At 47.4% G+C, this 27,331-nt stretch overlaps 1 protein-coding gene across 3 annotated transcripts in view; it reads left to right on the forward strand.

The window, feature by feature from the left end:
• Nucleotides 1-23,366: 23,366 nt before the first annotated feature.
• Nucleotides 23,367-27,331, forward strand: part of PTCHD1 (patched domain containing 1) — a 52,988-nt gene continuing 49,023 nt past the window's right edge. The window contains exons 1-2 of one of the 3 annotated variants that reach the window (XM_075131935.1): nt 23,367-24,174; nt 25,222-25,447. In XM_075131935.1, the coding sequence (XP_074988036.1) occupies nt 25,412-25,447 (36 nt within the window). In that variant the 5' untranslated portion in view covers nt 23,367-24,174; nt 25,222-25,411. The other 2 variants (XM_075131933.1, XM_048863014.2) reach the window with 2 other exon arrangements.

The following is a 27,331-nucleotide window of genomic DNA, read 5'->3' on the forward strand; positions in this document are numbered from 1 at the left end:
GCCACAGTTCGCTGCTCCAGGCCTGGCCCGCCAGGGGCTTTCCCTTCACAAGCAGCATAACAAGTTTGGTAACTACTGTTTTAGACTTTCAGCTGGACCTTTTTTTATCCCAGAAAGAGAGTGAACTTTTGTGTGACTTGGCTGATGGGGCAGGTGATAGAAGACCCGGTGAGACAGGCCATTGCAGGAGTGAGGCAGTGACCATTGCGGGGGTACCAGAGATGAGGGCCCCTGGCACCCTGATACAAGGGGGCACTAGTCAGCATGAGGCTGTGCCATTACAGGGCCCAGACTCAGCAGCCTGGTGAATATTGAGAAGGGAGAACTTGACCAGCACTGTGGCAGGGTTTATTTATGATTAATATTTTGGATGGTGACATGAAAAACAGTGGCTGGCTCAAGGCCAGTTAAATCTTTCCCTCTTTTTTCTATTCTTTATTTCTTCCTTTAGCACATAACAGCAATCAACTAATTATTCTGATCCTGTAAACCCTTATTTACATAAATCCCATTGATTTCAATGGGATTACTAATAGGAGAAAGGGCTGTTCTTATGTGTAAAGGTTTCCCAGAGCAAGCTCTGTAAAGCTTACCAGTAATATAGCAGTATATTTTCGAATCACTGTAAAAGTATCAAGAAATTACCCTCACAACACTCCTGTAAAGTAACTGAGTAAACATTATCCAGGTATTAGAGATGGGGAAACAGATGCAAGATGCCCAAGATCACACAGTGAATCAGTAGCAGAATTAGCTCTTAGCAGATTCTAGTTACCCGTCCCATGCTCACCCCATTAGATCATGATGCATCATTAAATGATCTATAAACTATGTGATGAGATATAAACACAGATCATTTGAAGATGGGAAGAAAAGCCTTCTAAGAAGCCAAAATATGCAATTCATTTATTCTGAATCTGAAAATCTCTCATTTGATTGCAAAGTACATTGCCACTATGACTTAATATGCATCATAGGCACAGGTGAAAGAATGTGCCTGCGGGTGACGATTCTGAGTCAGAAATACATTGTCCTGAAGTTGGGCATCTGTTGTTTATATTTACATAACTGGTTTTACTAACAGCATTAGAGATACAAAATCTAAGCAACAGACTAAAGGGAAAACAAGCCAGGTGGTGAAAAAAAAAAAAAAACAAAGGTGGGGAGGCATGCTCACCATAAGGGAAAGCAACAAGCTATGTAGGCAGTATATAAATAGATTAACATACAAATTAATCAATCATTACCCAGCATCTAGATATTCAGCAGATGGGTGTTTTAGAAATACTATAGATGAGAAAACAGATTAAAATTCAGTTTGTTTGTTAATTATACATTCAGCTACCCAGGACTGCCTTCTGGTGATCAGGGGCCCCAATCTTGCAAAGACATACCCGCTGAAGTCTTTGGGACTATTCAATGTGTGTAAGTCTTTGCAGCATCAGGGCATACCCAATTAACTGACCTACCAATGGTATTCAATCAGGCTTTATCTAACACCGATTGTCCTGGTGTCAACCAAGAATTAGCTTTCTCCTGATTGAAGGAGATTGTACCCTTGGAGCTGGGGAACTGTCCACTGTGCTGAAAAGTAAGTCCAATATTAGTCTTTGGTTTTAGATCCCTAAATATTAAACCAGGTGCCAATTAATCTGTTTGCATATGGTGAAATTTACATATTCAATGTGTCTATTTTATGTGAATAAATATAAACAGAAATGAAATAGTCAAGATGTATGGACAGAGTTATTCTTCCCCTGCCAAAATATTAATGTCTGCATACTTTAAATATCTACAGAACTTCCTAGTTATAGTCTGTGACACTGCACCCCATATGCTTCATAGTGATAGTATGATATGATTATGACATAGTTATGATGTATTTTATGCAAGATAAGTCTTGTGAGATGTCATCGAAAAGGTTATGATTTGCTGAATACAGTTATCCTATTTGTATGCATGTATCATTTTTGTATCTATTTCAAATGCAGTTATACCTGGGTAACGCCCACTAGACAAGATGTTTTCAGTCTAGATAGCTGGTTGGGAAGGGCCTATTTGGGGCAATGGGCCATCAGGAAAAAACAATAGGCCTAAGGAGAAGCTTATCTCCCACCTGGTGAGCCTTACTGTGAACGCTCCAAACAGCCTGTGAGTGATGGCTGCTATGACTCTACAAGGACATGTGATGAGACCACATGTCTCTAGCCTCCATCTTGGAATGTCAGTATTTTTCCACAGACTGGTCTGGGAACCCAACTTTGAAACAAAGGGTTCCCACCCTATGCAAAAGCTATACAAAGTGAGGAGTGACATCATCTGATGTTCTTTGCTTCCCACCCAGGAAGACACCTGAGGAACAAAGACTGAACTGGGGGAAGTGCTGGACCCAGGCTAAAGGAATTTTTAGCCTGAGAATGAAACACCTGGGGATTCCAAGCTGTAAAGCAAGTGAAGCTTGCCCCTCAAGAACCTGTAGCCTGCTTGTATCATCTCTTAGGGTGAGAATCTGCTTTTCATATCCAATCTATTTAGTGTATTAAGTTTAGTTTGTATTTTTAGTTTATTTGCTAGGTAATCTGCTTTGATCCGTTTGTTATCACTTAAAAAAAAAATCTATATTTTGTAGTTAAACTTGTTTTTGCTTTATCTAAACGGGGGATGGAGGGAATCATAATTCATGGGCAAAAGACTGTTGCATATTCCTCTCCACACTGAGGGAGGGGGTGAATTCTATGAGCTTATCCTGTACAGTTCCCTGTGCAGCACAAGACAGTATAATTTTGGGTTTATACCCCAGAGGGGCTGTGTGCCTGAGGAGCTGGGAGTAACTTTCCCATGCAGGGGCTGGTCAGAAAGCCTATCTGTAAGTGCAGCTGAGCGTGTAGGGACTTGTATGAAGGCTGATGAAAGTTCAGGCTGAAGGGCTTTGTAGTCTGTTACAGCAGTACAGTGTGAGAGGGAACCCAGGCTGGTGGGTCAGGGGGCTCAGTGGTACCCCACTTCCAGGTGGCACCCCAGGAGGAACCCATCACATAGTTTACCCTGACTTTATAACTTGTTTGCCATTGTACTCTTAAACCAGACTAACTGAGTATTTTAAAGAATTAACTTTGATAGCTAGATAATGAAATCCTGTTTCCCCCAAATAACTGTACATGAATGCTGCCACATCCCCCGCTCTGTCTCTTTGGGTCACTTTTACATCTCAAATAGCAAAACTGTTTTACTAACATTCACACAGGAATCAGGATTACCATTAGGATGTGAATTTTGTGTTTGTGAACAAAGGACAGTATCTCTAGACCTGAATCTTTCATACTCATATAGCCTTTCATTTACATTGATATGTTTAAATCCATTCACAGCACCTTCATAAAAATTCATGTCCTTGATAAAAATATTTGCATTCTGTATTTTCTAGTAACTTCCATCACCCACCTATCTGATCTAATGCTGTTTAATGTCAACTGGAGTGGTCCACCCTAAAGGCAGAGTTATTGTGCAGTCCAGTCTGCTTGTTCTGTCTGTTAAAATGTAGTAGGAAAGCTGTAAGTTGACTCATTTTTTATATTTGCTATTCCCTTTCAGTACATTGAGATCATTAGGCTGCTTTTTAGAATACAAAGGTCATTCATCTTTCTGCAAAAAAAGGATATTGTGTCAGTCTATCATTGGTTTTGGTGAAGGAAAGACCCTCCTAACAGATCTGAATCAATACGGACATGGATGTCTGTCAATAGCCTGTGTTCTAAAATAAACAGATGAGGGGGCATCCTGAACAATCTGGACTATCATAAATGCAAGCTATATGTGGTGAAGGTAAGAAATACAGTAAGAGCGGGATGCTGTGCTCCAAAGATTTTCATGTAACATCTGAAGAGCTCTGACTGGAGCTGAACTGTGTTTTCATGCAGCCTGTGCCACTCTGTAAGTGGAATAATTTTCCCCACTATACGAGGCTTCATACAAGCAAGAACCCACACACACACACTTTTTTCTTTCCGTTCATACTAATGGTGAAGTCAGGGGATCTCCAATCCAATTTTAGTATCATCATGGCCAGAAGCAGGCTAATGGAGCGTCTCAGAGATGCCCATGAAACTGCATTTCTGACAACCTCAGGTATTTCCCTTTTTTTATTACACTTCATAAAAGATAAGTCACCCAGGCTCTCTCTTAGCAATTGTCATGAATCAGCAAAGAGCTGCCAAAGAGTGACCATCAGGGAGCACCCCATAAAGACTCATGTGCCAGCTGTCAAAGTATATCTTGGTGATTTATATTCTTTTAATATCTACTTAACTGGAAGGAGGGACAACCCAGGCAGAAGCATCAGGATTTGCATTTTATAGAACATGCTGCAAAAGATGATATTTTCAAGCAGTATTTAGATTTGGGGGTTGCTTTAATTTTTGCTTATGCAAAAAGGAACCAGTTCATGTGATTTCTCCCCACAAGGAGAATTTGCAAGTTCAGTTGGAGTCTGTGTACTATTATCAATAGCAGACCATCAATGTATGAGGGCAGTAAGGAATGCAGCTTTGAAGTATACCCAGAATTGAAGAATTAATTCATTCTTTACCCCCTTTTTCTTCCATTATCTGTAGTTAACACAAGAGGTTCATCTACCATAAATGAAAAGTCAGATGAAATTTTTCAGCTGTCCAATGCAGCAGAGGAAAGCAAAACTATACCCTGCTCTAAATTGTGTCTGCCAGAAGTTAAGAAGGCCAACAATGAAATCTATGACTGCAAATTATCCGAGGTATAGCTACTCCTCAGAAAGTGTATAGTCTCCTTTTTGTATCCCAGGTCCATAAAGAAGCACATCCCTCAGAAAATCTCAACCCTAATATTGTCATCCTAACTCCCTGAAAGGGCATGTTCTGAAGGATACTGCACATCCTTGAAGTTCTTCTCCCTTAATCGGATCCTTCATTGGATTTCTATTCCCCCCCCCCCCCCGCTGTTATCACCAGGATGAAAACAATCCCTCTGTGGCAGGGGTCCCCAAACTGTGGCCTGCACAGCACTTGCTTGTGGTTTTAAGAGTGCTAGCTAGACCCATTAAGTTGGCTCTGCTCCTTGCTGCCAGCTGAGAGAGAGAGAACAGATGGGAAGGAGTAAGCAAATAAAGAGCAAAAGTAAACAGTGTGATTAATTTTATTCAAAAAGGAGAAAACATGTATCGCATCAAAACAAAGCTAAAAATGCAGCAATATCAATTTCCAGTATAAGCAATTCCTGTAGTTGCCACAGAGATACTATGTGAACATGGACAAAAGCTGGCAGGTGGGACTCAGCAGATATTCTGCCTATTAAAATGTGACTCACACTGTGAAGAAGTTTGAGATCCTCTGCTCTGTTTTATATGTTAATTACAAACTGTCTAAGACTAGAAGTGTGAACTTTCCTCATTCACCATTAGTAGGGTGTTACCTTTAGAGCCTTCTCTGCACAGTTAGTTTCTCCATTGACTTTTAAAGACCATCAACTCAGATCCTCAGCTAAGGAGTGCACAGCAGAATTCACTGAGGGGATGTAAAAGTGGTCACTGTGCTCCTGTAATACTGAGATGCTGTATCGAACCTGGGACCTCTGGAGCTAAATGCATGAGCCTCTACTGTATGGGTCAGGAACCTTTGGCATGTGGCCCATCAGGGTAATCCATTGGCAGGCTGTGAGAGGTTTTGTTTATGTTGACTGTCCACAGGCATGGCACCCCCAGCAGCTGCTGTTTGCTGTTCCTGGCCAATGGGAGCAGCAGAGAGTGGTGGCCAGCACATCCCTGTGGCCCATGCCACTTTCCACAGCTCCCATTGGTTGGGAACGGCAAACCGCGGCCACTGGGAGCTGCAGGGGGACCGTGCCTGCAGACGGTCAATGTAAACAAGATGTCTTGCAGCCCACCTGCTGATTACCCTGATGGGCCACATGCCAAAGGTTGCAGACCCTGCTCTACAAGTCACGTGGCCCTTAGCTAAGGCTGTAGAGCAGATGCATTAATCTTTAAGTGTTCTCTGTGCCACTAGAGGGGAAAAGAACACCGCACCCAGGAGGTGTGAGAGTTACATAACTTCCCCTAGCTGAGTAAGGGGATCTGGAGCTTCAGAGACTTCCTAGTTGATATCTTGGACGAGCCCCCACTTGTAACACTGCCAGACCCTGGTTGTCAGTGGGCAGGACTGAACCTGGGACCTCTCAAGCTAACTGCATGAGCCTCTATTGCATGAGCTAAACACCACCTGGCCCTTAGCTAAAGCTATAGAGTAGACTCATTAATCTTTAAGTGGTCTCGGGGTCATTGGAGGGGACAGAGCACCACACCCAGGAGGTATGTAAATTACACTCCTAGCTGCATCTCAGTTTTGTCCCCCAGCACAAATTTGAGCACCTTCTTCATTAGTTCTTAGGTGTCACTCTCCTTCATATCCTCATATGGATGCTGGGCCAGATTTTCAGCTGGTGTAAACTGATGTAGCTCCAGTGACTTTGATGGAACTGATTTATACCAGTTTAAGGATCTGACCCTAGATCATGCAGACTTAATCTCCCCAACATCATTTAAAATCTTCCTTTTCCTCTCAACTGTCATCACAAAAATCTTTAGTATCATCTTCACCCTGGATTCCTGTAAGCCTAGTCTCTTTGGCTCCAGCTGAAGCCCACATCACACAATTTGTTCAGTAGTCTATTACAAAAATCACCTGCCTTTCCCCACACTAAGACCACAGTCAGATACTCCCAAGGTGTCTGCACTGACATCCTAAACCTAACAAAACAAATACAAGGTATGCACATTATCCGCACATACTTCCTCTCATCACCTTTTATACCCTTTCATGCCTTCTTTGCACAGCCAAAGCTGCTATTGGGATGCTTTCCTTCATGTCTACTTCTTTTGGCTTAACAAGGAAACTGAGATCATGTCAATCCTTCTTATAAGTATCTACATGGGGAACTTAAATTTAATAAGGCTCTTCAACCTAGCAGACAAAAAATGTATCATGATCCAGCAGTTGGAGTTGAGACTAGACAAATTCAGACAAGAAATAAAGCACAATTTTTTTTTTTTAAACACTGAGGATAATTAACCATTGTGACAGTTTATCAACTGCTGAGGAGGATTCTACATTAGTAGCAATTATTAAAAGAAAGATTGGATGTTTTCTGAAATATCTCCTCTAGTTCAAACAGGAATTAGTTCAGGGAAGTTCTGTGACCTGTGTTATCTAGTCTACCCTCTTAGATGAGCACTGTGGTCCCTTCTGGCCTTAGAAGCTGTGAATGTCCTTACAGCTATCTGTGCCCGGTTTTAAATGGAGCTCCCTCTTCATGAGCTAAATCTAACGTGTTAGTTGATGAACCAAACTCCCATGGTTCTCTGTACATGAACCAAGTTCCAGACTAAATCCTTGTGTGTTGTCAAACAATGGATTGTGTGTCCTTTTGCTTTGATCTGTAGACCCTTAGAAAACATGTCCAGATGTGCAGGAACCCAAGAAATGGAATTGTTACACATGGCTTCTGTGATTAATGATATAATGACTTGCTGAACAGATGTCTTTAGCTTATCGAGTCTGTAAACTGAGATGTCACAAAAGGAACATCAACAAGTAGACCATGAGAATGAAAAGAGTAAGAAATTCCATAAACAAGTATATAAGGGGATAAATTTCTAAAAGATAGCTGGAACAGAGGGATGCAGAGCTGCTCCCTGGCTTGGTGCTGTATTAATCGATTTGTTATCTTTCTGTATTACACTGATTAATCTTTGACTGATAATATTTGATTAATAAAATTGAGCCTGCTTACCTGACCTCTTATTACTAATAGAGCTGAACCTTTATCCAATAAATATCTCCCAACTCTTATCTCCCCAAAAGACACACTGTAACCTCAAAAGGGAATGCATATGCATATTGTCTTCTTCCTCATTATCCTTCTTCCTATCCTATCCTTCCAGCCCACTGTGTTCTCTCTTCCTGTTCTTTTCTTAATTAGCTGTCTGGGTATGAAACATTGTGTTGTAAAGCACTATGAATATTTGTGGAAAGACAATTAATAAATAGAAACTATTGTGACTTTGTATTCCATATGATTTTATAAAAATATGCTAATAAGTGTGAATATAATGTAACTGGAATATGCTTCATGCAAAAGGTCTCTTGTAAGGTATCATTTCAAAGTTTATAATCTACTGAGTGTGGTCATCCTATTTGTATAAATGTTTCGCTCTTGTATCTGAAACTAGAAATATGACTGAGGGCCTATTGTAATTATGTAAAGTGTGGGCCATTAATGGTGGTTTGGAATCTTGATGGCTCCCATCAAATAGAACAATTGACTGTAGATAGTTCTGTTTACTTGTAAGCCTTCTTGTATACCTGTGTGCTGACAAGTGGGTAATGAAGTGTTCGTGACATGTGATCATGTCACCTGAACTGGAATCCATCTTTAACCTGGTGCTTTTCCATTTAGAGAGAGGGACAAAGGATTCCCACCTTGTGCGACAGATATATAGGGGGCTGAAGTCATGAGAAAGCCCCTAGCTACCACCTGAGCTGGAACAAGGACTGTATCAGAGGCCAGGATTGTTCCCAGATTAGGAAGACATCCAGTCTGTGATAGAAGCTTATTGAAACATCTGAGAGTTATATTTTATCTGTATTCAGTTTTCTTACTGAATTAAGCTTAGATTTGCGTGTTTTATTTTATTTTGCTTGGTAATTCACTTTGTTCTGTCTTACTTGGAACCAACCCATCACAATCATTCTTAAATTGCTCTTAAAAAAAAAAGAAGATTTGTGATGGTAAAGCTGGTACTGTCTAATTCATGGGAAGCATAAGGGCTCTGAGCAGCAATAAAAAGATAAAGGCAATCAGCCCAGATCTTAGAATATGAGAATGGCCATACTAGGTCAGACCAAAGGTCCATCTAGCCCAGTATCCTTTTGACAGTGGCCAATGAACAGAACAGATAATAGTCAAGTGATCCTGTTGCTTGTTCAGATGCTATGGACACCATCCCTGCCCATCCTGGCTAATAGCGATTGATGGAACTATCCTCCATGGATTTATCTAGTTCTTTTTTGAACCCTGTTATAGTCTTGGCTTTCACAACATCTTCTGGCAAGGTTCCACAGGTTGACTATGCATTGTGTGAAGAAGATTTAAACCTGCTGCCTATTTTCATTTGGTGACCCATAGTTCTTGTGTTATGATGAGTTATTAACACTTCCTTATTTACTTTCTCAACTCTCATCATGATTTGAAAGATCTCTATGATATCCCCCATAGTAGTCTCCTTTCCAAGCTGAAAAGTCCCAGTCTTATTAATCTCTCCTCATACAGAAGCCGTTCCATACCCCAGTCATTTTTGTTAACCTTTTCCAATATATCTTTTTATGAGATGGAGCAACCACATCTGGATGCAGTATTCAAGATGTGGGCATACCATGGGTTTATATGGAGGCAATATGACATTCTGTCTTATTAATGATTCCCAACATTCTTTTCGCTTTAACTGCTGCTGCACATTGAGTGGATGTTTTCAGAGGACTATCCACAATGACTCCAAGATCTTTCTTGAATGGTATCATTTTATACATATAGTTGGAATTATGTTTTCCAATGTGCATTACTTTGCATTTATCAACATTGAATTTCATCTGCCATTTTGTTATCCAGTCACCCAGTGTTGTGACATCCTTTTGTAGATCTTCGCAGTCTGCCTGGGACTTAAGTATATTGAGTAGTTTTGCATCATCTGCAAATTTTACCACCTCACATTTTATCCCTTTTTCCAGATCATTTATGAATATGTTGAGCAGGACTGGTCCCAGTACAGACCCCTGGGGGACACCATTATTTATCTCTCTCCATTCTGAGAGCTGACCATTTATTCCTACTGTTGTTTCCTATCTTTTAACCAGTTACCAATCCATGCGAGGACCATCCCTCTTATCCCATAACAGCTTACGTTGCTTAAGAGCCTTTGGTGAGGGACCTTGTCAAAGGCTTTCTGAAAATCCAAGTACTGTACACTATATCCACTGATTCTCTTGTACACATGCTTGTGGACCCCCTCAAAGAATTCTAGTAGATTGGTGAGGCATGATTTCCCTTTACAAAAACCATGTTGACTCTTCCCCAACAAATTATGTTCATCTACGTGTCTGACAATTTTGTTCTTTACTATAGTTTCAACCTGTTTGTCCTGTTCTGAAGTCAGGCTTACCAACCTCTAATTGCCAGAATCACCTCTGGAGCCCTTTAAAAAAAATTACATTAGCTATCCTCCAATCATTTGGTACAGAAGCTGGTTTAAAGCATAGGTTACAGACTACAGTTAGTAGTACCGCAATTTCACATTTAAGTTCCTTCAGAACTCTTGGGTGAATACCATCTGGTCCTGGTAACTTACTATTTAGTTTATAAACTGGGGTCAGCACCATGTTGCACAACAGACACTTGACAAAATTACTGGACTTAGTGACAGACATTGGTGGGGGGGCCCTCTGGGCTGGAGTAGGGAGTTGTGGGGGAGGGCCCCAACTGGGGGTGCAGACTCTGGGGTGGGGCTGGAGATGACACTTGGGGTACAAGAGTACTCTAGGCTGGGATTGAGAGATTTGGAGGGCGGGAGGAGGATCAGGGCTGGGGTGGGGGGTTGGGGCACAGGAGGGGGTTCAGGGGTGCACATGCCAGGCAGCGCTTACCTCAAGCAGTTCCTGGCAGCAGCATGTCCACTCTCCAGCTCCTATGCAGAGGCGCAGCCAGGCAGTTCTGCACGCTTCCCGTCTGCAGGCGACACCCCTGCAGCTCCCATAGGCCACGGTTCCTGGCCAATGAGCTGGAAGCCGCAGAGTCAGTGCTCAGGGACGGGGGATAGAGGCAGCATGCCTGCAGAGCCCCCTGGACATGCCTCTGCCAGCAACAGCAGGGATGGGGAGCCACTTGCGGGGAGCTGCTAGAGGTGACCTTGAGCGCTCCCCATGGAGCTCAGAATTTTTTTTTTAACCACAGACATGTTGCTGACTACTGTTTATCAATTATCTTCTTGCAGAGATAAGTGCTAGGCCTCAGCTAAGCTTCACTATCTAGGAAAGGACATTGGAGGGCCTGCAGCTGCTTGTGAACCGCTCTTCTCCTTTAGGCCATAGCACACCTCAGTTGGAAAGTAGAGGTTATGGATGGCTGTAGGAGTGTGTAAGGCCTCTGTCCATCTGAGAGGGAGGCCATGCCCCCTTAATACAAGTCCTCTGGAAGAGCACAATTCAGGGGAAATTAGCATCAGGGTCTCCGCCACTTGGCAGGGTAACCCAGTATTGAGTCTAGGAACCCCAGTCCTCCGACCAGACAGGGCACTAAACACTTAGGGGGCTGTACCCTACAGTCAGGGTAGAGCAGCAGTGTCCATAAGCCAGGGGTGGGCAAACTTTTTAGCCTAAGGGCTACATCTGAGTATGGAAATTGTATGGCAGGCCATGAATGCTCACAAAATTAGGGTTGGGGTGTGGAAGGGGATGAGCGCTCTGGCTGTGGATGCAGGCTCCAGGGTGGGGCCAGAAACGAGGAGTTCAGGGTGCAGGAGGGGGCTCTGGGCTGGGGCACAAGGGGGTGCAGGCTCCAGCTGGGGGTGCAGGCTCTGAGGTGGGGATAAAGGGTTTGGGGTGTAGGAGAGTGCTCCGGGTTGGGACTGAGGGGATCGGAGCTGGGGGGGGGGGGATCAGGGCTGGGGCACAGGGAGCTGACTCAGGGGTGCAGGCTCCAGGCAGCACTTACCTCAAGCTGCTCCTGGAAGCAGCAGCATGCCCCACTCTGACTCCTATGCGGAGGTGCAGCCAGGCAGTACTGCTGCACGCTGCCCCGTCCACAGGCGCCACCCCACAGAGCCCATTGATCACGGTTCCCTGGCCAATCGGAGCTGCGGGAGCAGCACTCAGGCAGCCTGTGGAGCAGAGCCCCCTGCATGCCCCTATGTGTAGGGGCCAGGCAGGGGACATGCTGCTGCTTCTGGGAGCCATATGCAGTTGCCCCTGACCCTGCTCCCAAGTTGGAGCACCAGAGCAGGGCAAGCCCCAAACCCCGCTCCGCAGCAGGAGCTTGAGGGCCAAATTAATATTGCTGGCAGGCTGGATGCGGCCCACAGTTTGCCCACTGCTGCCATAAGCCCCAGCCCACTGGTAGGCCAAGGCAGCAAGCAGATAGGCAGCTCTGGCCGGTATTCAGGACAGAGCAATAATGAGTCCATCAGCCCAGGCCCTCAGGCAGGGCAGGGCCACAAAATCAGGAGACTCTGGCCCATAGTCAGGACAGAGCAGTAGTCTAGATGCTGGGCCCTCAAGCAGAGCAGGGCAGCAAAACCAGGGAGTTCTGGCCTGCAGTCAGGACAGCACAGTAACAAATCTATTAGCCTGGCCCTCAAACAGGGCAGGGCAGCAAAGTCAGGCCTGTACTCATAACAGAGAAACAACGAGTCTAAGCCCAGGCACCCAAACAACACAGGTCAGCAAATCATTGGGGGTCCTGGCTCTCAGAGACCACCAACAAACTACAGTCTCTTGGCCTGGGGTGGGGAGTCTGCTCCCCCCAGGGGTGGCATGGCAGGGGGATGCAGGCCCACCCAACTCCACTGCATCCCAGCCCAGTGCCCTACAGTGGCAGACTGGTCTGCCACTGGGTCAGCAGGGAAATCTGACCACAACACACTGGCCATCTGTCAGTCAGCAACACAGCCAAATGATATTCAGTTCCCCTGGGCTACATCCTACACTCCCATTCAAGGGGGGTACCTGGGTCCCAGGGTCATCATCCATCTCACTGGGGTAAACAACTAACAGCAACTCCTCAATGTCTCCAGCAAACAGTAGCCCTGGCAGTCCCTCCATAGGTCAGGTACTGCAGTAGTTGCTGTCAGGGCTGAACTCCAGCAACAGATGAAAAATGTCCTTCTCCCCCTTTCCAGTTGACCTGGAGGGCCAGCCTTTTATACTTCCGGTTCCTGTCCCGCCCCTCTGCTTCTGGTGGGGCAGGTGTGGGTGTCCCAGCTCTTCCCACCACGGGGGGCTCACAGCTGTCCCTCCATCCATCCCCGAGGGAGGTCACATCCCCTCGCTACAGACAAGCAGAGCAAGGGGCAGCCCGTTTTGATGGGGTCTCATTTCTTGTGTGGTCTAAAGCATGCCAGCAGAATTCAATTGCCAACATTAAGACTGTGTCGAAAGTAAAATTGTGATTTTGTCAGACTCTCTTCTGACCCACTTACAACAATGATGATTGAGTTGTGTCTGCTCAGCAGCATTTTTCAAGCTACATTATGTCTGACACCAATGTATGTGCATGTCCATGTGTCCACCATGTGTCCCCTGGTGGCAGAATATGGTGTAATTTCCCTGCACTGGGGAGAGGTGGAATTTGATGGGGAAGGGGCATGCCACCAGCATCATGCAAATCTCTTCTCCAGGATGGCTCTCAGGATGACATTGTGCAAAAGACGTGAAGTGGTAGGACTGAGGCAAGAGTGGGAGGAGTGAGAAAGGCTCCAGAGCTGAATCCTTCTAACCTCTCTGCCCGAGTAAAGTGATTGTTTTAGGATTGGGGGGCTGTAGGATTCTTACAGCGTTCATGCGCTTGGCAACATTCAGGGCACACCCTGAGTGTTGTGTAGGAGCAGTGCACACACGGCTCCTCTCAAGGGCATGAACCTTGGAAACTCGCCCAGATGACATGAACCGTGGGAAGCCTCCCAGGACTGGCCTCAAGGCCCGAGAGCAAGGAATGCGGTAGATAGAAATTGGTAAATAACAATATTAAACAACGCCAGTGTATTCCTTTTATCTGTTGGAGTATGTAATGCGCAGGAGGAGGGAGAGAAATAAAAGAAAGGGTGGAAAGCTGACAGGCAGACCAGCCCGTCGGCAGACCAGCCTGCTTGCTTGCTTAAAGCTTTGTGCTGTCTTGTATTTGAACCGCAACAACTGGCGCCCAAACGTGGGGCCCTCAGCACTCACCTCCCCCGGCAAGGGTTTCAGACGCGTCACTCATCTGCTTCGCAGATCCCGGTGAGTATTTTTCGTCGTGGTAAGTATGGGAAGCTCCCTCTCTGCTTTGCAAGTGCAACACTGCAATGAGCTACAGTATTTGCTGCGTAAGGCTCAGCATGATTGCCCCACTTGAGAACTCACTCTTCTGCTACAGGAGGTGAGTGCCCAATGCCCGTGGTACCCTGAAGCCGGAACCCTTAAGCTAGCGGACTGGGAGCGGTTGGGCCAGACATTGCACAAAGAGCCTCGGGCGCCCGTGCAGGCTTTACATGCCTGGCACCTCTGCCGCGACGCGATACAGCGTGTCGCCTCGGAAAGGCCCTCCCTCGCGCCAATAGAGATCTGGTGATCTCGCCACTCCCGTCCGCTCCTGCAGCCATCCCCCCTCCTGGCGATGCGACACAGCGTGTCGCCTCGGAAAGACCCTCTCCCGCGCCAATAGAGGGGCTGCCGATCTCGCCACCCCCGTCCGCTCCTGCAGCCATCCCTCCTCCTGCTTTGCCCCCAGGGCCTCAATTACTGCTGCCTCCTTTGTCTTCCCCTCTGGAGCCAGTGAGTGGTCACCATCCCCCCGTGGGGCCCCATGCTCCGGGGCCCCCCGGGGGGTCATCCACGTCTGCTCAGGGGCTTTCGCTGGTGCAACAAATGGTTCACGCAGCGAAGACTCGCCCAGATCTTACAACAGAGGAATTAGCTGATCTGGTCTCAGTTTGCCCGGTGACCTAGCAGGATGATGGCCAGGGCAACCAGCTTGCAAACTGGGTCAGTTTGCCTTACTTGGTGATCAGAGAGGTAAAGAAAGCGATTCGCGAGTTCGGCCTCACTAGCACGTATGTACGTGGTCTCATTGAAGGGCTAGGTACTGGGTACACCCTGGTCCCTGAAGATTGGAAGGCGCTGTTGCGCATGATGCTGACGCCCAGTCAGTATGTTATTTGGCTTAGTGAGTATCAGCAGATGGCGGAACGCCAAGCCCAGGTATATATAGTGCAAGGTGTCACTTATGAGCAGTTAGCAGGGGAGGGCCCGTTTGCTACCATCCAGATGCAGTCTCAACTCCCTCAGGCCGTCTTCCCCATTATTTCTGCCTGCGCCCAGCATGCTTTCCGGAAGGTCCCGGATTCAGGCAAGCCTACCAAAAGCTTTGCCAGTATTCGTCAGGATGCATCTGAGTCCTTTATGGATTTTACCAACAGATTGCAGGAGGCTATCCTCCGACAGGTAGATAACCCTGCGGCAGCTCAGGAGATTCTGTTAAAAATGGCGGTTGAAAATGCGAACGAGGATTGCCGCCGTGCTCTCCAGGCGACACAAGCCGCTGGCGTTCTAGAGCTGTCGGACATGCTGCGGGCTTGCCAAAACATCGGCACACAAGCACATAATGCTGGGGTTCTGGCCGCCGCCCTGCGGAAAAGCGGGAAGGAGGGGAAGCGTTGTTATCGCTGTGGTAAGGAGGGTCACTTTCAGCGGGAGTGCCGCTCATCAACGGCGCCCCGCCCGCCCCTCAAAGAAGTGCCCCAAGTGTCGGAAGGGCTATCACTGGGCTAATCAGTGTCGTAGCGGGTCGGGAAACCGCACGACGGGTCCCCCCCGAACCCAGGGCCAAACGGGGGTGTTCCCCACACAGACAACTGTTCCTCTGCCTTAAAATCCATAGACTCTATGAGGGCGGCGACTGCCGGAAGTGCAGGGCTTGATTTGATTATGCAGGAGGACGCTGATTTTCAGTTGCCGGGGGAGGTTTGCGCCATACCTACACAGGTGACGGGACCTCTCCCTGCCGGATTTGTGGGTCTGGTTCTCCCTCGCTCACACGCTGGGAAACAGGGTTTTTTTGTCATCCCAGGGGTCAATGACGCTGATTACACCGGTGTTATTAAGGTTCAGGTGTGGACCCATCTTCCGCAGTCGCTCCCACGTGGACGGTCAATTGCACAATTGATTTTAGTCCCCTATCAGGTGCCAGCCACAGAGGATCGAGCCCGGGGCGGAGGCGGCTTTGGATCGACGCTGTCTCAGTCGCCGCCTCACAACATGTCCTCTCCACTTGTTGCTCTAACAATGTCGGTCCGCCCCTCGAAGCCTCAGTTAACACTTCTCTTAAATAATGTTCCTTTTACAGGGCTGGTGGACACTGGAGCTGACGTTACGGTGATTCGTGATCCGGAGTGGCTCGTCAGTTGGCCAACAGTTCCTTCTAAAGAGTTGTGGGGGATCGGGGGTAGCAAACCCGGGCGCCAAAGTTTGTCTTGGGTCACGGTCTCTAAACCAGGAGGCCGTGCCCTTGCTACAATCTGCCCTTTTGTGCTCCCTGTCCACCTCAATATCTGGGGCCGTGACTTATTTGTAAAGCTGGACACCACCCTCGATATTAATATATAATGGCCCAAAACCCTCCCGCACCCACCTTGCCCTCAGCTTTACCATTGGTATGGCAATCCTTAGAGCCCGTATGGATTGACCAGTGGCCCCTCCCCCTAGAAAAGCTGAAAGCGCTTCATTCACTTGTGCAACAACATTTGCATGCACAGCGCTTGGAGAGCTCCACTAGTCCTTGGAACACCCCGGTGTTCGTTATTAAGAAAAAATCTGGTGCATGGAGGCTGTTACACGATTTAAGGGAAATAAATAAATGCATCCAACCCATGGGCCCCTTGCAGTTTGGGTTGCCAAACCCGAATTTAATCCCTCAAACCGATCAGCTTTGTGTGTTCGATTTAAATGATTGTTTTTTCATAATCCCCCTTTGCCCACAAGATCGCAAAAAATTCACGTTTACGGTGCCAGAATATAATAATCAGTGACCCTCTCAAAGGTATCAGTGGAAGGTCTTGCCCCAGGGAATGCAAAATAGTCCAACCTTGTGTCAATTTTTTGTGGATCGGGTCCTTGCCCCTTTTCGTGCCCGATACCCCACACTAAAGGTCTACCATTATATGGATGATATTTTGCTTAGTGGTCCCCAGGTTACGGCACAACAGCTTGAATATTTGTCTCAGATTCTTGGCCAAAATGGCCTGTTAGTGGCACCAGAAAAAATTCAAAGCTCTTATCCCTACCAATATCTCGGGCATAAGTTTTACAAACCTATGCTGCCCCTGTTCGCCCGGAAGTGGTCCTACCCCAACCCCTAACCCTTGTTAAATTACAACAAATTTTGGGTTATTTAAATTGGATTCAACCCTACTTCTGTCTCCCCACATCGATGCTGCAGCCGTTGTTCGAGCTCCTATGTGGAGCTCGGGCACCGGGCGCAGTTATTGCCATCACTGAGGAGCACATTGCCTGCATTCGACAGATCAATGCAGTGTTGAGTCAGCAGTTTGTGGATAGACTCAATGAGGTTCGTCCCCTGCGGTTAGTTCTCCTTGCCACCCCTCATACGCCTACTGCAGCTCTGTTTGTACCTCGTACAGACACAGCCGTCTCTATTATAGAGTGGATATATTTGTCATCCACTCCTCCTCGGAACATTTATCCTTATTTAGACGCCCTCTCCGACCTTGTTCGTAAAGCCCTCCACCGTGCAGTGCAACTCACGGGCACTGATTTAGTTGCCATTGTTTTCCCCTTATCACGTAGTGAATTTGATTCCTTGTACCACACCTCCTTGGCCTGGCAGGTTGCTCTTTGTGATTATGTGGGAGAGATTTCTTATAATCCCCCAAAAGATCCTCGGTTGGTGATCACACAAAAGGTGCCACTAATCGTACATCGTCTTAGCCGCTCTCGACCTATTGTTTCAGCTATCACTCTTTTTACTGATGGCTCTCCACATCGCGGTGTTGTCACCTATCAATTAGGTGACCCCCCCTCGTTGGCATTCTCGTTTTACGCTGCCTCAGCATTCCGCGCAGCGCTCAGAACTGGCTGCTGTTATTTTGGCCTTTCAACTTTTTGCTGATTGTCCCTTTAATTTAATTGTGGACACCCATTATGTTTATCAGGTAATTGATCATTTACCCCTTGCCCTCATTACCCCTCAGGTCGATGCGGACCTTCTTCGCCTGTTTTTGTCCTTACAGTATCTTATCACCACTCGTAATTTCCCTTATTTTGTTGCTCATATTCGCAGTCATACCCCTCTGCCTGGGATACTCACTGAGGGCAATGCACGCGCTGATCGCGCATTACGTGGTCAGGTAAATTCCCTTTTTTCTGACCCCATTAAAAGCCATTCCTTTTTTCATCAGTCTGCCTCTGTCTTGGCTTGACAGTTTCATATTCCTGCTGATCATGCACGTTCCATTGTTCGTTCCTGCCCCCACTGTGCTGCTGCTGCGCCTACCTTTTCTTATGCCGTTAACCCCAGAGGTACCGCGGCGAATCAGCTGTGGCAAATGGATGTCACTCACGTGCCACAATTCCGCCCCTATTCGTTTTTACATGTTTCCATTGATACCTATTCGGGATTCCTCTGGGCGACCCCACAGCGTGGGGAAGCCACTCCCAAAGTTATTCACCATTTGCTAGCCTGTTTTGCTGTTATGGGTCGCCCGACCCAGATAAAAACGGATAATGCCCCAGCCTATTGCTCCACAGCCCTCTCCACCTTTTGTGCCCAATGGGACGTCCGTCTCACATACGGGATCCCTTATAATTCCACAGGCCAAGCTATTGTTGAACGTGCAAATCGCACGCTAAAAACCTTGCTTGACAATTAAAACAAGGGGAGCTGCGTCTCCGAACCTTGGGAGACATTCAGCAACAATTGCATGTCCTTTTGTTTACTTCAAATAATTTAACACTGAATACAGATCAGCAGACCCCCGCGGATTGGCATTTTCATAAGTCCGAGGTACTGGAAAGACCGCGTGTCTATTACCGTCAGCTGCCCGATCCGCAATGGCTGGGCCCAGTACCTCTAATCACTTGGGGTCGGGGATATGCTGCTGTGTCTCTCCCTGCAGGACCGTTGTGGGTTCCGGCCCGGTGTGTGCGACTGGCACTGATACAGCATGGCGTGGCACCAGGGGCTGTTGAACCCCATTCCGGAGTTTTAGCTGACCTTGGAGGAGGGAGCGGTGCCTCCTGGGTCGACAACGAAGGGACGGAAACGGAAGAGGCGTAGTGTCCCAAGCCAGCCCGTGACATGAGGAGCAGTGAAAGCATTGGTCACCACGGCTCAACGAAGACTGGCAGCAAACCAACAGCCAGAGACTCCTGAGACTCTGTCTGTGGCCATTCTCACCCAAATCACTGCTAATTCTGTATTGATTGTGTGCCTTATGTGCCTGCTATTTCCTGTAGAGGTTGACTCGGGAGCGCCTCCTCCGTTACGGACCCGAATGACATATAACCTATGGGAAAGATTGGCCTCAATAGCAAATGTTACCCACTTTTGTTTATTTGATTTTGTAGCAGCAGAAGAATTGTTAGGTACGTGCCTTATTCCAGTATGTTGTCACCCTGAGGAAATTGGGAATGAGATGATGCTCGCTGCTTATGCGAACCTCTCTTCCCAGTACTCTAGCATGGCTAATTGGGGCCCGGCCAACTACACTTTACCTTCTTGGGCTTATTTCTTGCTGTTCCTGTGTGCAATGTATTTCCTTTTTGTTAAGGCTTTGTCGAGAACCGCCTGGCAGGCTCCACGAGTTATGACCTTGTCTGTCTGGGAGTTAATGGCTTGCAAAAGCAAATTGATGGCTACCATGAGTTGGCCGAGCACAAATAAAAAAAGAGGGGATGTAGGATTCTTACAGGGTTCATGCGCTTGGCAACATTCAGGGCACACCCTGAGTGTTGTGTAGGAGCAGTGCACACACGGCTCCTCTCAAGGGCATGAACCTTGGAAACTCGCCCAGATGACATGAACCGTGGGAAGCCTCCCAGGACTGGCCTCAAGGCCCGAGAGCAAGGAATGCGGTAGATAGAAATTGGTAAATAACAATATTAAACAAAGCCAGTGTATTCCTTTTATCTGTTGGAATATGTAATGTGCAGGAAGAGGGAGAGAAATAAAAGAGAGGGTGGAAAGCTGACAGGCAGACCAGCCCATCTGCAGACCAGCCTGCTTGCTTGCTTAAAGCCTTGTTCTGTCTTATATTTGAACCGCAACAGGGGGCTGCTGTAGTTTGGGACTGGATTAGTGACCCTGGAACTAATTAGATTGGGAATGGGTTGAGGATTTGGACCTTAAAGTCACATTACTGGAAGACCCCAGATTTACTTACCCAAAGTAAAACCCAGATTTGTGAATCAGCGGTTTGATATTAATAAGCAATACAATTATGTAGCCACATCATACAGAAGCACATAGTCACAACATTACTTTGTTACTCTACTAATTAAAAAACCTGACAAAGGCTAATACCAAAACATTGTTATGTGTCTGTGCAGGGCCAGCCTTTGGGGTGGGCCGCCAAAGAGGGCCAAGTGCTCAGGGTTTGGAGTCCCACCTGACCGGCTGAGGGCCAGCTAGGCTGATGGACGCGGCAGGCAGGCGAGCAGCAGTACTGGGAGTGGGGGAGCGGGGAGAGACCAAAGCTGCAGGGGACAGTTGGACGACCAGCCGTCCAAGCCAGGTGAACAGATGACTCCTCCTGCTCCACATGTGCAGCCGCTGATGTTCCTGCCCAGAGCTGCCCGGCCACTGGGACTGGGAGCATCCTCCTGTCTGTTGGGGGAGGAGGGGCTGATGTCGGGGTGTCCCCTCACCCGTGCAGCCGATTTCCACTGAGCTGGGGTGATGGGACATGGGGGATCAGTGTGTGTGCTGCTGCCCCACTGGGTTCCGAGCTGGGGCCGCTGCTTGTGTCTGAACACAAGCCTTCAGGTTACTGACCCCGAGTGCTTTCTTAAAGAGCCAGTGCACTCATACACTCAGGCTCACACACATTCCCCTCAACACAACACACATACTCTGTCACACACACATACATTCTCTCTCTCTCTCTCCCCCCCCCCCCCCCCGCAACACACACAACAGCAGGGCTCCCTGCATTCAGGTCACTTCCCCACCTGGGCTGTGCTGAGGCATCAGCAACTGCTGCTCTCCTGCCCTCTCCTTAGGCAGCCCCGGGGGTGCATAGGGCAGAGGAGCAGCAGTCCAGGGGGGAGCAAGCAGCAATGCTAGCTGGTTTGTGCAGCCAGATGTGTCAGTTTCCCCACGTGCATGCAGGAGGGGGATACAGAGGTTAGGGGCTCAGGAGGGAGGTGCAGGGGTAGGAGTGAAGGGGGCACAGTGAAGGTTAGGGGCGCAGAAGAGAGGTACAGGGGTTGGGCTGAAGGGGGAACAGTGCAGGGGTTGGGGGGAAGGGAGGGAGGGTGAGGAGCCCACGGGGGACCAGGGGCAATGGGGAGCACCATGTCCATGGGGGCCAGGGGCACCAAAATGCAAGTTCACCCAGGGTCCCTAAGGCCAGCTGTGTGTGTGTGTGTGTGTGTGTGTGTGTGTGACATTCCTAGTTAAAATAGCAAAGATCACTGTTCCACGCTGATGACAAATTACCATGCAAAGCATAAGGCGTGTAAGCATAGCATAAGGCATGCAAATCAATTCTACACTGTAAGCCATCTATAGCTACAGAGAGGTGGCATAGTCTAGTTGATAAGGCACTGGACTAGGAGTCAGTAGGTGTGGGTTTTATCCCTATCTTTGCCACTGACCTGCTATGTGACCTTGAGCAAATCACTTCTCCTCTGTTTCCCTTCACACCCTTTGTTTGTCTTGTCTCTTTTAGATTAAGTTCTTTGGTACATGGACTGTCTCTTACTATGTGTTTATACAGTGTCTAGCACAATGGGGCCTCTAGGCACTACCATCAAACAAATAATAATAACGTATCAGTAGATTCAACAACATATATGAAATTGTATTATGGCAGGGTACTGGATATCACATTTGTTGCAACTGAAAAACACCTACAGACAAAAAAAGTATGAATTCTGGTGAAGCATTACAATTAATGAAAGCATGGCATGCAATAACTTAGTAGTGCCATACTGCTCAATCAAGCTCTCATTTCCATGGTTTTCACATTGGAAATCATCAGGGACAAGGTCTAATCCACATGAAACACAGAAACCAACTCTGCACTCAAGTTTGTATGGGGATGATATGAAACTTTTCATATGCCAGCTGTCCATCAACAGACCATTAATCATCATTGTAGATCACACACTATTGAAAGCTGATATTGCCATGAATACCAGCTTATTGTACAATAACCAAGACATGAAAGTGCCACTATTTGATTCAACAATATGTGCAAAACTAAATAGTCACCAAAAGTTTCCTTTTTCACTCATTTTAATATTTCAGGGATAGATAGTAATTGGTTTATTAACAATAAAGTCTCTATGATTTGGGCAGTGATGGCTGGGGTGAAGCTAAGAAAGATGGTTTAACTGTAACAGAAATACACATATGTGGATATCTGGGTATCCAAATATGAAAGCTTTAAACTAGCTGCTAATGTATTTCTGATTTTTTTAAAAATGATTTTATATGGGTATAGTTACACCATTTATTCAGATTAGACTGTAGATGGAGCTAGGTATACAAATGTAATAGGTTATAATATTATACATTACTAGAAAAAAGTTGTTTTGTTTTTTTGAAGAAAGAAAGAAAGAAAGAAAGAAAGAAAGAAAGAAAGAAAGAAAGAAAGAAAGAAAGAAAGAAAGAAAGAAGCAAGCATTGGTAAGGTGCCCCATCAACAAAATCATTAACATTTATAACAGGCAGCAGATTTTTGACAGAAGCAACAGAAAATCTGTTAGTGAAAGAAGGGAAAAAATAAGCCTTAAACACCCAACTCAAGTTAAAATCCAGCCATAAAAATACTGAAAGGAAACCTGAATCAAAACCAAAATTTGAGTCACTCAAGAGAGACACTAGTATAAATCTTAAATGACTCATCTGCTCACTACCCATACCTCACGCTATGTCATCTCCAAGGGAGAACCCCACTGTGACATCACTACACACCTACCAATTAATCAGAGGGGTGGGGGGAATGTCCAGGCACATGGGGATGCCTGTGTCAGTGCCGCTTCAACTTTTTATGGCACTCCTGCAGCCTTTGTATGCCCCACCCTCCCACGATTGAAAACCCCGACGGGAATTCGATACCCTGCTCCGATTTATACATTCCTTCGGCTCTGCATCGCCTACACCCAACCTCCTCCTCCCTCCCGATCAGCTGCTCAGCTCGCCCTCTCACACGCCGCTCGCAGACCCTTTCCCGCGGCCGGCGGCTCGCCAAGGGTGCGTTTGGGGAAGGGGGGTTTTGCTGCCGCTCAGGGCAGAGGCCGGGGGAAGGGCACCAGCTTCAGCGGGGCTTCACTTTGGCAATGGGCATGTGCAGACACTGTGCACATGCCCATTAGGGCCGCATGAGGCCGGGCGGATTCTGCTGTTCCACCGGCAAAGCCCTCGCACAAGCCGCATCCTGAGAGAGCGGCAGAGCCAGACAGGGGGAGACCCACGCTCGCACTCACACGCGGCCAGACAGGGCGGGTGGAGGAATCGCCTAGACGTTTCTGGCTCCTGCTTTCTCCAGCGAGCGACTCCCCCGCTGCATGTGTTGGCCAAGCTAAAGGATCGCGTGATCCCAATGAAATACACAAAACTGTATCTCTGTGCTGATCCTGTGCCGGGAACAATGGGACCCGCGGCCGCCGGCGTGGGGCCCAGCCCCCAAAACGTGCTGCTAAGAGGATTTTTGGAGAGGTGAGGCTGGAAACTTTCCGGAGGAGCGTGAATGTACCAGTGACATGCCTGGCTCCCTCCTTCCCTGAGCGCCTGGTGATTTTCTGATTGGCAGCTTGTCCCTTGGAGGCTCACGGCGGCGCTGTCATGGGGCTGACATAAAGCGGTATCATCAGGTCCTCTTATTTCAAAGTGTGTGTGTTGTGGGGGGCGAGAGTCCTCTGCCTCGATCGACTCCGTTCTTAGTCATTTTGCTTTGCAACCGATCCGCTGTGACTTCTTCCAGCCAAGTTCCCCGCCCGACAGCTGCGGGAGGCGGTCAGCAATGCAACCCACCCGCTCCCGCGGCGGCCAGCTCCGGCAGGCAGGACACTAGGAGCCGCGGCTGAAGATGGGGCGAGGAGGCACCGCGGCGAGCCGCCGGCTGCCCTGAGGACTGACTAATCGTTTTCTGGGCGGCGGCAGGTGGGGAGGCAGAAGGGGGCGGGGGGTGGGGGCCGCCTGCTGAGCAACTTGTGCTGGAAAAGCAAGGAAGGCAACTGGCCCTGCGCTCCACGCGCGGCCACCTCCAGCCCCTCGGTGCCACGGGGCGCTGGTGTGACTCCCTCGCAAGCGGCGATTCCCCTCCGACCGGCGCGCTGCTTTAAAGCCAGACGGCGCGGAGTGTGTGGCAGGGGGCGGGGGACTGGCCGCCCGCAATCCATTCAGCCCAGCCCGGCTCACACGGGGGATCTACAACCGAGCAGCCGCAGCCCCCCTCCTCCCCCCCACCCCCCGCCCCCCCACCGCAAAGGATCCGGCGTGTGCTGTGTGGGTCTGTGTGTGTGTGTGTGTGTATGAGGGGGATTGTTGTTGTTGTTGTTGTTGTTGTGGCGAGCACGCCTCCCCTAGCCGCTCCATGAGGGGGAGTGGGCGCTCCGCTCTCCTCGCTGCCTGCGCGGGCTCGGAGACCAGGCGGCAACCAGCGGCCAGCCCCCGCCTCCCCGACAAACTCGGCTGTGCTCTGGCCACAGCCGCGGTGGGCTCGGGGCTTCTGGCGCTCGCCCGTGCTTCCCTTCGCCGCCCCAGCCCCGCTGCCCTTGGGTGCCTGCTCCCCGGGGCCGGCTGGCGGGTGGAAGTCAGACAATGAGGCGCTGGGAAACTCCTCTAGGGCACAGCCGCGTTCCGGGAGGCAACGAGCCTTAGCAGCCCCCCAGCGCACACACCCACCGAGCGCCTCGGCTCGGCCGGATTTTTTTTTTTTTTTTTTTTTTTTTTTTTTTTTGCCCGGCTGTATTTCAGGCCGGAGGGGCAGCTCCCGTCTGCCTGGGCTCCCCCGATGATTTTGCCTCGGCTCCGGGAGAGCTTCAGATCGCACCTCGCCCTCCTGAGCTCCCTCTGCACTAGGATGTTGCGGCAGGTTTTGCACAGGGGGCTGAGGACGTCTTTTTCCAGACTCGGCCACTTCATTGCCAGTCACCCGGTGTTCTTCGCCTCCGCACCTGTGCTGATCTCGATTTTGCTGGGCGCCAGCTTCAGCAGGTACCAGATCGAGGAGAGCGTGGAGTATCTCCTGGCCCCCAAACACAGCCTGGCCAAGATCGAGAGGAACCTGGTGAACAGCCTTTTCCCGGTGAACCGCTCCAAACACCGGCTCTACTCTGACCTGCAGACCCCTGGGAGGTACGGCAGGGTCATCATCACATCCTTCAGGAAGGCGAACATGCTGGACCAACATCATACTGATCTGATCTTAAAGGTAAACCTCTGCTGTATTCCGAGTTATTCGCCTCCTCCACACCTCATCTCTCTCTCCATCCCATCCCTCTTCTTTGAGCCAACCTTCCCCACCTTCCCAATGTGTGTTATAATAACACAGACACTGTCCAGATACACATTTATGCCTCTTGGGGTATGCCCTACCTTCCATAGACAATGTGTGTCTTGTGAACACAGCTACTAAGTCACATCCCAGCAACAGTTGGGATGACTACTTATTTTAAAAATCAGAAATCTCCCTTATTTGTGGATGAAATAACCTAGACAACGCTGTGTATTTTGGTGAATAAGGAGGTCAGGGCAGTTTGTTAAACAATTCTTCCAGCATTCTTTATTATTCTTACAGTCATGCCTGTGAGTTAAGTTCACTCTGAATTCAGTAACTGTTTTTGAAGTTTGAGTACAAATCTGTAAACTGCTTGGGGGAGAGGGGGGTTGCTCTGTATGGATTGCCAGGTATGGACTGCCTGTGACTTTCGGGTACAGAATAGCTTGAAACCTCCATTTCTCTTGGAACCAAATTACATACCAGATTGATCATTTTTAACTGGTAGTATTTCCTCCTACACTCATTCTCACAAGCCTTTTTTGCGTTTTTTTTTTTTTTAATAGAAAAAACAGCCTGGTTGTAAATTTGAGGCATTGTACAGTTTGTGATGTAGAGGATCAAGTTACATCAGGTTGCATCTTGTCATATAATTTATGTTGCATGGAATATGTAATCTGATGTAATGTGACATTTCATAATACAATTTAGCCTAACGTGTCAGAAATATGAATTTCTTTAATTTCATTATCTGGTCTAGACTGCAATAGTTGAGTAGGTTTTGGGGGGCAGGGAGGGAAAGTGGGATGGATGCAAACATTGAGCTGCAAGAGGGTCGAGTTCCAGAAAGAAAGAAGAATCTCTGGAACATTTGGAAATATTCAAGGTGTGGCTCTTAGAATCTACACACTTTAGCATTAAACTGTAGGAGTACATGTTAACATTGTTCCCCTGTGGAAAGCATAAAGACTGTCAACACTTTTCTCTTTGCTGAATGTCAAACCATCAAAACACGCAAAAGATAATGTTAATGTGAACAGTAGAGAGTGTCTCTCCTAAAATGAGAAGGGAAGTAAAAAAAATATATTCTGACAGAGTTCTGGGAGATTTCACTCTTTTCACTAAACTAAATGAGTTTCAGTGGATTAATTTTTCTTATTTCAACTATAGTACTATTGCACTGATCCACCCAAGTATTTAATATTTTTCCTTTTTGTTGTTGACATATCAACAAACAGCAATCAGCAAATAGACTTAATGAATGTAGTCTCAGTAAGTCTAGTAACATTTCAGTGGTAAATAAGAAAATTCCAGAGAGGACAATTTTCATTCCTTCATTTTCCAGTTTTTCTGAACTGCATTTGCATCCAGGATGTGCACATCCAGGATGTGTAATTCAGTCACAGATTAAAAGTTATAATGGATTTTTCCTCTGTAGTGCTATCTCTAGAAATCTGTAGTTTAATCAATAGAATAGTGACACACAAATAAATGTTACTTTGAATCTTTCCACAAGCAAACTTCTGCATTCGATTTATCATATCAGGGAGAAAGCTATAATTTAAAAAGTTCTATCAGTTTTAAATGCTGCCTCTTTTTTTTATAGCTGAAATGTTCCCACAAAATGATTATTTTTCACTTACTGAGATCATGATTAACCACACTATTGTCATTTGACTCCATTTACTTATTGTTAATCTGACATCATCAAGCATATAAAATACATTTTTACAGAAAATACAAAATACATTTGTTCTAATTATTGGTCTGTTTGTGGGCAGACCCAGGCACAGATAGCAGCCTAAAGAACCCTGTAGA

The sequence above is a fragment of the Caretta caretta genome, chromosome 1, assembly GCF_965140235.1.
Source record: "Caretta caretta isolate rCarCar2 chromosome 1, rCarCar1.hap1, whole genome shotgun sequence".
NCBI classification, from domain to species: domain Eukaryota; kingdom Metazoa; phylum Chordata; order Testudines; family Cheloniidae; genus Caretta; species Caretta caretta.